Below are 8,603 nucleotides of genomic sequence, written 5' to 3'. Positions count from 1 at the left end.
TTCTTTATCTCCGTAGCTTCGCCACACCAGGACAGCAAGCCTGATTTATACATAATTAAAGCTCATTTAATTAACATGGCCTACTTGTTGTCCTCAGTCCAGCAGTATCAGTGCTGATGCCAATTAACATAGCTGTCGCAGGGTCAAACTAACCTCTGGCAAGAATGAGAAAAAAACACTTAAAGTTACCTTATTTTTCTTATTGATACAAGGACTTACTTTGGTTGCTATGCTGTTAATGCACCCTTACTGTTTGAGGGGGAGGGAAAAGAGAGATTGCTGAAAAAATGTATCATTTATATATTCTATTCTTTGCCTCTGAAGTTAGCTAACTTGTATTCCAATAAACTGTGGTTCTTTGGCTCCACCCATTTAGGTTTGATTCTATCCAATGAGATTGTTTCTGCCTCCAAAGAGTAGCTATGACTCTGAGAAACGTTTTAGAATGAAAACTCCAATCTGGCAAGAAGGAAGGGAAGGCAACAGTAGTTTCTGACACCCAGCCAGGGGCTCACTGCCTCAGCAGCAGAAGTTGTGGCTGGAGTGAAACCTAGACAGACACAGAGGGAATAAGAGAAGAGGTGCGGACTAAAACAAAAAGCACAAATAAATAAGAGTGAGAATAGAAGAGAAAAGGGGAGTGAGAAGCAGGGAAAGCTGTATAAATCGTAGGCGGAGCGGGGCTGTAGGGAGGGCGTAGCAGCGTGATGAATAGAGCCATCAGCCTAAGCAGAGGCTACAGAGCAGCCTGCCATCTGCCTGCCCATTACTGGAATGGAGTGCATGACGCTCTACTTTCATCCGCAGGCCCCATTGGCATCGCTGGCAGCCGAGAACATTTCTTTGCGTGTGTGTGTGTGTGTGTGTGTGTGTGTGTGTATTCACTCTTATTGAGGTGCAAATGGGACACGTTGTCCTCGCCCTGACATGACAATAACCACATCATTTTTAGTAATGTCTTTGCTGCATTTTTAATTTGTGTGGGTCTATGCATTTGTCAAGCGCTTGTATCTATTTGAAGCATAAATACTGCTTGTAAAACTGTGTGTGTGTGTGTGTGTGTGTGTGTGCACGCAAGAAGACAAGGGTGGCCCTCAGAGAAGAGTTACAGCAGCGTGGCAGACGCTTCACACCTCATTGGCAAGCAAGGAGCACCAATCACCGCCAACAGATCCGCCCCTCAGGCTGCCAGCCTACTCTTCAGTATCCGAGATGAGTTAGAGAGGGGGAGAGTGAGGGAGAAAGACGGGAAAAAGTGGGGAAAAAAGTAAGAAACTGAGCAGGGGGTGGGCGGGCGAGGCAGAACAAAAGAACAAAAGGGGAGTAAATGCAAAGAAGAAAGTTGGGATAGACTGTGGGGAAAGAGACTAAAAGGAACAGAAGGACACAAGTATAAAGAGTCAGGGAGGGAGTGTGGCGAAAACTTTTGAAAAGGAAAGGTTATTTTTGTCCAGAGAAGGTCACTGCAAGTCATGGTAGAAGATGTTGTCCTTTCCCTTTCCGGTGCTGGTGTTGAAAGGTTGAGTCAGATTTGTATGAGAACAGAGTCATTATAGGACTGAAATATCATGAAAGCATCAAAATGATTATGTAGCATCAGAGGCGTACTCTTTTTATACGGCAAGTACGATACACATGCAGGAGTTAGTCTTGGAGGCAGTGGTGCAGAGACATACTGACAACTTAAAGAGTTTCATACTGACACACATGGTACAAGAAAATACCTCATACAGTGCAAGGGACAGTGACAGACTTACTATAGGCAGTAGACAATATAAATAACTCTGCATATCCATGTACTTTCAAAACTAGAGCAGCAAGGTATACGGTATGGTTCAGGTGCAGAGGGAAGTGCAGTGAGTGTCTAGTACATTAATCCACTGCACCATGATGTAGTTACACTGAGCAGAATGAGTAGCATGAAATAATTATGAGCATTACAGAACTTAGACATATTTCCTGAGGCTATAAAGCGGCCAGTGTGGAAAGTCTTAATTGACACAGTGTTGTGGAGATTGTAAAGTAGTGCAAGAGTGTGTGCATACCGTTAGAGTAGTAAGTATTGAACAGTAAAAGTGCAGTAGTCAGATTTACAGTCAGTTCAATTGGGTGATAATAAGGCCTGTGAGTCATTTGGGGCCTTGACTCATAGTTGGATAAGAAGGAAAGTATAACACTGCAGTTACACAAAGTTTGCCTCGCTGTGAAAACACAGTTTTTCTGTTCTTTATTTTTGGATTGTCCCACCTCCTGTTACCTTGAGTGACAGCAAAGTCATCCATTCGGTAATGACACAGGACCTACCTTTTCCGATTTCTGTGAAAAGTTGAATTGTTTTTTCTTTTGCCTTTGTGTTTTTGAATTTACCGATTTGTTTAGTGAAATTCTGTGTTTTGTGATTTGTTGTTTTGTGAAATGTGTTTTCGGTTTTAAGTTGCTTTGTGAAATGTTGTGTTTTCAGTTTTGTTCATTTGTTTTGAGAAGTGTTGTTGTGTTTTCGGTTTTGTGAAATGTTATTGCTTTTTGCACTTCAAAGCCACCCTACAGAATGGTCATTTAGCCCTTCTCTCATTAGTGTGTGTGTGTTTGTTTCTTCTCTCATCTCGAGGTGCAAACGGGACACGTTGTCCTCACCAAGACATAACAGCTATAATCACCTCATTTTTTTTATCTCCTTGTGTTGTGTGACTAATTTGTGTTTGTGTATGCATTTGTTAAAAGCTACAGGTCATGAGTGCTTGTACCTATTTGAAGAGTCACGCTGCTTGTAAAACTGTGTGTGTGTTTGCAAGTTCTTGAATCTAGCCAGTGAATCTAACAGTGTTACAAACCACTTAGCAGCCAGCAAGACAGACATGCATATAACCATTACCAAGAGTTTAGTTGCTGGTTCCTTTCTTCTCATTGGACGGCACTAATGGATGCATTGCAGGAAAGAGGTTTCGTCATTCTACAATGTTCTAATTGAATATCACCAAAATCTCCTTCCTTCTGTGACTGATGCATGTCTGATTTTAAATTCCTCAGTATATTCAGTGTGTAGATCCGCCCAGTGGATTAGCATTAATGATCAGGAAGAAGAAGAAGAAGCATGGCATAAGAAAGAATGAAATAATGGAGCCATTTTAGAGAACATGAGTGTTAGTGTTGGACATTTCACATTTCAAAAGATTCATCCTTGAGCTATCGGCAACCTCAGAAATGTGATAAATGGAAACAACATTGAAATGGAAATGGGGAAAAGAAAAGGGAGAACATGAATGCCAAGCCACACATTTAACACCATTTTCCAGTGACCTTTAAAACAGTTACTTTGTGTAACTTTTATTTGATCAGAGGAAGATTTTTTGGAGCATGTAAGGTCTTTTTCTGCATTCTCTGATTCATACTCATTCATTTGCGAAATTGGGGCCTGAGAGTTGCCATGTACAACCACAAGCTAATAGAATTTGCTCAAGGGCAACTCAATAGCATTTGTTCAGAGAGGGGAAGAGCACCAGCAACCCTCCACCCACAAGCTCGCTTCTCTTATCATTAGATCACGGTTTAAATGGAGTGTTGAATAGGTTTGAATAGGCTGATGAGGTCATGGTAGGGGCCTTTAAAGGGAAAAGGTAAGCCCCATGTTTAGATCACATAAATCTGTAATTATCCTTTAACTATACAGGGGAAGTAATCTCATTATAGACAGAATACACAGTTTAATCACTTATCTTGGCTTAGAGGTATTGGGTCAGGTGGTGGAGTAGAGCCGCATGGATCAGAGACACAGAGAGAGAAAGGAGGGGGGGGGGGGAGAAAGAAAGGAAAAAGTGGGGGGAGTAGTCTGCTCTATGGAGAAACACCTGCCTTGAACCCCAATGCCCATTATCCCCAACCTCCAGAACACACACACACACACACACACACACTCCGTAGTTCAGATGTCAGCCCCTAACCCCTACCAGACTCCAAAAGTCAAATAGCAAGAGGACAGCTGACTGACAGACAGAGGGGGATTAGTCACAATGAATCACATGCTTGCACGCACACACACCCTGTCTCTCTCCCTCTGTCTCACACACACACACACACACACACACACACACACACACACACAATTAAGATAACGTCTCCTCTGTAATCACCTGCCTCCACATCGAACCCAGACAGTGCTCCTCCAACTCAGCAGTGGGGGCGTCAAACGTTCACACACACACACACACACACTAGATGTATCCCAAAAAAATTCACATAAACATCCACTCACCCACACACCCATCCACACTGTTAATGCTTTTATAAAAAATGTGTGCATGCTTGCATTACTACTCTACCCACACATAGATACACACACTCTACCCAAACACACACACACACACACACACACACACACACACACACACACACACAGTGTCTGTCTATCCGGTTAAACCCAACCCAGAGTGTCTGGCAGAGTGCAGACGGCGTGGAGAAGCCGTCTCCTCCAAGGCAACATTAGCCTGGGAGACTGGGCAGAGAAGAAACCCACTCCAGAAGGAAGGGAGGGAGAGAGGGAAGGACAGAGAGACAGGATAGGAGGGAAGGGAGAGAAAGGGAGCTAAGGAGAGGCAGGGAGAAAGACAGAAAGAAAGAAAGAGAGAGGCAAACAGAGTGTGAGTAAGGGGAAAGAGAGACAACGGGGGAGTGAGGGAGGGAGAGTTTGACAGAAACAGAGAGAATCCCTTTCACTGAATAACTAGAGCGCACGGAAGATCCACATAACAGGCCTATATAAAGAAAGAGCGAGAGAAAGAGAGAAAGAGAGAGAGAGAGAGAGAGAGAGAGTTGGGGGACGAATATTTCCCCTGCGCTTAATTCTCTCTCTCTCTCTCTCTCTCTCTCTCTCGTGGGTTCGTTCACTCCGTTTGGCAAACTGTTGTTGTGACAACATAAGGATGGCATATCCATCAAAGATGTACAATGCTTGCTCTAATGTAATTAGCATAAAAAAACACACATGCACGCACGCACGCACAGACACCCACACACACACACAGACAGAGCCCACTGAATATTTATGGAGAAAAGTTCAACAACAGTTCCTGCATCATTTCTTTTATTTCCTCTGATCAGACATTGTCAGAAGTGTTGGTTTGGATGGGTACACAACACAAAGACAGTTACATTATTAACATAACACACACACACACACATGCAAAGAACAGATGGGTGCGCACGTGTGTCCGTGTGTAACAGGATAGTGCAATAGGGAAAATAGAACGGACTGTGGATTGTGAATGTTTTGGATATTTAGACATGTAATGGATTTGGATTGTGACTTTTATTAGAAAATAGACTATTACTTTACTAAAAGTTGTTGGAGTGAGTGGGGATGGGTGGGGGAGGACAAGTCCAAGTGTGGCTTGTGACAGAGGTGACTGGCTTTGTTTGCAGTGTTTCAGTTCATCTTTACTTTAACTCTGGTGGACCAAGCGGGCCTGCTGGCCTCCTGTCCGTCTCCGCTGTGTCTCCAAGATGGCGGACAGTGTCGCTGCGTCCCTACTGTGACTTTGATACTGTCTCCTGTGTCACTGAGCTTTTCTCGGTGGGAGAGATAGACAAACTGTGGGTGGGGTTGTGGGGTAGGGGGTAGGAGAGAGGGGTATGTGGGGTGAAGGGGTAGAGAGGCTAAGGAGAAGAGCAGTGGGGGGGGGTGTCTATTTCTCTCGGGGTGCTGTGTTCTGTGCCTCTGGTCCGGGTCGGTGCGGTTCGGTTCAGGTTCAGGTTCTCCACAGGGTTTGAGGGTGCATCTTGGTGCTGACTCATTCCTCTCTTCCTCCATTTCCAGTTGGGTTGGTCTGTCAGTCGGTCGATCATCGGTAATGCCACACAATATAAACTCTCCATGGCTCACTCTTTCTTTCTTCCTCTCTCTCTCTTTTGCACCATTTCTTTAACCCCCGGTCCTCAACTTGTTCTGGAGACAAAAACAGAAAAGAGAGTGTATTAGAGAGATGGAGAGACAAATATAAGTGAGGGAGGAGAGGGGCAAATAAAAAGCGGGGGAGGAAAAAAAAAACAAACAGAAGGGAAAGATATTAAAAGTGTCACACAGGAGAGAGAAGACAGAGAGAGGGCCATATTGAGAAAAAAGACTAAGAATACAATAAAAGGAAAGGAAGGATGGAGGGAGGTAGAGAAAGAACCGGAGGGGAGTGGATTTGATGTTAGCGGTAAGTGCGGCCACAAATCCACAGCACATAGCCTCCCTCCCTGTCAATAACCATTTGAACTAGATTATTGCAGCTGATGCCACTGGATGAAAACTGCCTAGGAGGAGAGGTGTGAAAGAGAAAAAAGGTGTAGAGGAAGAAAGGAGGTAGCAAGGCAGACAGAAAGAAAGAACGAAAGAAAGAAATCTCTTCTCCCTCACCGACTGACATACTAATACAGGTGTGGATTAGATAAATCCATGTCAGTGCCATTCTATGCTGCATTTCTTCAAATGGATCGATCAATCTATTTTCCACACTATTGATCCACCCATCAAATGATTATAGACAAAAACCTCTCTACTGTACTGTAAAATCCAGGTAAGGACCAGGAATAGACACACTTCTATGCATAGTGGATGAAATCAAAATCACCAATATCAACTGCAACACAATGATTTATCAACATGTCTAAAAAATAAGCAAGCGGCGATTGTGGGGTCCAAGTACAATTTGATAAGACGGATAGACAAAACATTACAGAAGGTAGAAAGACACACACAAAAACTGATATGTTGTGAAGATCGAACATGCAGTCTAACATCGGCTTTTGTGTTGGCCCGTGACTTAGTTAATCTTAGTTGCCACATTGCTGGAGTTGTTCACAACGGCCAAACTTTCTATTATTTGTCCTTGATGCCTAACGACTTTGGAAAGGACAAGTCTGGATTTGATCCCACAACCTCCCACATCAAAGGCTGATGCTTTACCTACTGAACCAAAGGCCTGTTATAGGTTTAGTGAGGAGAAGCTAACTAAAGGAAGAAGTAGTGTGATATTGCAGCCTATGATTGACAGACTGACAGTGCTAATCACTTTATAGAACATTGTAGTGCTCTCCATTAACGAATAAAAGAATACTTAGTCACATGGGCCAGAAAACTGCTGCTGCACTGATCTATATGGGTTGAGAGGTCTGGCCACACCCCAATCAGTGATGAAGTTCAGGTATTCTGCCATTGACAGATCATGTCAAACACCTACTTTGAGTTTTCTGCACTATGTGATTTACTGTGGATGTACATTTTATGAAACTTCAAAATGGTCACAGTTCATCAGGGGCTTGAACTCACAACCTTGTGGTCCAAAGACCTGAGCTTTACCACTCTGCCAACTTCCACTTTGGTGTGCCACAGTGGGGAAACAAAACAAAGGGACGAGTGATAGCTCACAGGTGCTAGTCCAACCCATATTGAAAGCCTAAGGAAGAATATTATAACTGTACTAGCGCACCACATTAATCAATTTACACATGGCTTAACAGACATCATCTTGACAGTCCAGACATCATTTGTATTTAGTTTGATGAAGATTGATCAAATTATCTTGAACATATCACATTGTCAATTTATCAAACTATTTGCAGCTGCACATTTACATCTACTGTACGCTCAGTTTTCAAGATATCATTATAATTTTTGGGCTGTTTACGAATTAAGGTATGGCAATTTCAAAAATCATGTTGTTTTTTTCCTGTAACATATGGTTTAGGAGGACAATACTGTGGGATCACAGTCAGTTTTTGCTACAAACAGAGGGGGGCGATGTCAGAATCGGGGGTAGGTACCAGTGTACGAAAGATTGATCTCATTTTAGCCGACATGTTCTGAATATTTCAGCTCTCGAGGACATTTTTTATGAATTTTTGAAGTTGTGACTTTAATACCAATGAAGATTTGGTTATTATGCAATAAGCCACACCCACTTTCATCAATAATGACCACATTTCATGGATCGACTTGGACATCATCCTAGAACGTGTAAAAATTTTCATAAAAATCTATGCAGTCAATTATGAGATATGAACTTTTTTCATTTGTAGTGCCCACTAGTGGTACAGCCCAAAATGCTTTTGTGGGTGTGTTCATGCAACACTTCTCAACATGTGTGTCAAATTTTGGCTTGATTAGATGAACGGTTAATGAGCTATGGCCAATTTAGTGTCATGGCGTGTTTCGTTAAAAGTTTATTGGTCGATAAAAGCCAAACCATTTGACCTATCAATAACCTTTATACAACTTTGAAAGAGGACAGTCCCAAGATTCTCCAGACCAAGTTTCATGTGAATTGGATGAATGGCCTAGGAGGAGTTACGAAAAAAGTGTTTGTTAAAGAATTCAAAATGGCGGACAATGCAATATGGTGGACACTGAAAGTGATATGACGACACACGGTTCAGAAGTTATTGGCCAAAATGTAAAGTTGCTTGTCATAGCGCCACCATCTGGCCAATGTGCATGGGCTGCCTTCCCTGAGTAGCGGTGCGCCGTAGGAGCCCACCTGCCAAATATGGCTGCTGTAGGACTTACGGTTTCTGAGCTGCAGATACTTTTAGCGGAGAAAAAGAAAGAAAGAAAGAAAGAAAGAAGC

The 8,603-nt window shown here is 42.9% G+C and overlaps 1 protein-coding gene across 3 annotated transcripts in view; it reads right to left on the bottom strand.

Annotated features, from left to right (window-relative positions):
- Nucleotides 1–5,067: 5,067 nt before the first annotated feature.
- The window catches only part of chchd3a (coiled-coil-helix-coiled-coil-helix domain containing 3a), an 83,083-nt gene continuing 79,547 nt past the window's right edge, over nt 5,068–8,603 (bottom strand). For all 3 annotated transcript variants that reach the window (XM_071519740.1, XM_071519742.1, XM_071519744.1), the window contains one exon: nt 5,068–5,938. In XM_071519740.1, coding sequence (XP_071375841.1) covers nt 5,915–5,938 — 24 coding nt within the window. In that variant the 3' untranslated portion in view covers nt 5,068–5,914. The remainder of the gene's footprint in view (nt 5,939–8,603) is intronic.

Source organism: Centroberyx affinis, unplaced genomic scaffold (genome assembly GCF_046629955.1).
Source record: "Centroberyx affinis isolate AG114_WGS23_722 - 3 ecotype Tasmania unplaced genomic scaffold, CSIRO-AGI_Caff_v1 ptg000729l_1, whole genome shotgun sequence".
Lineage (NCBI taxonomy): Eukaryota > Metazoa > Chordata > Actinopteri > Beryciformes > Berycidae > Centroberyx > Centroberyx affinis.
This window is presented reverse-complemented; position numbering and strand designations above follow the sequence as displayed.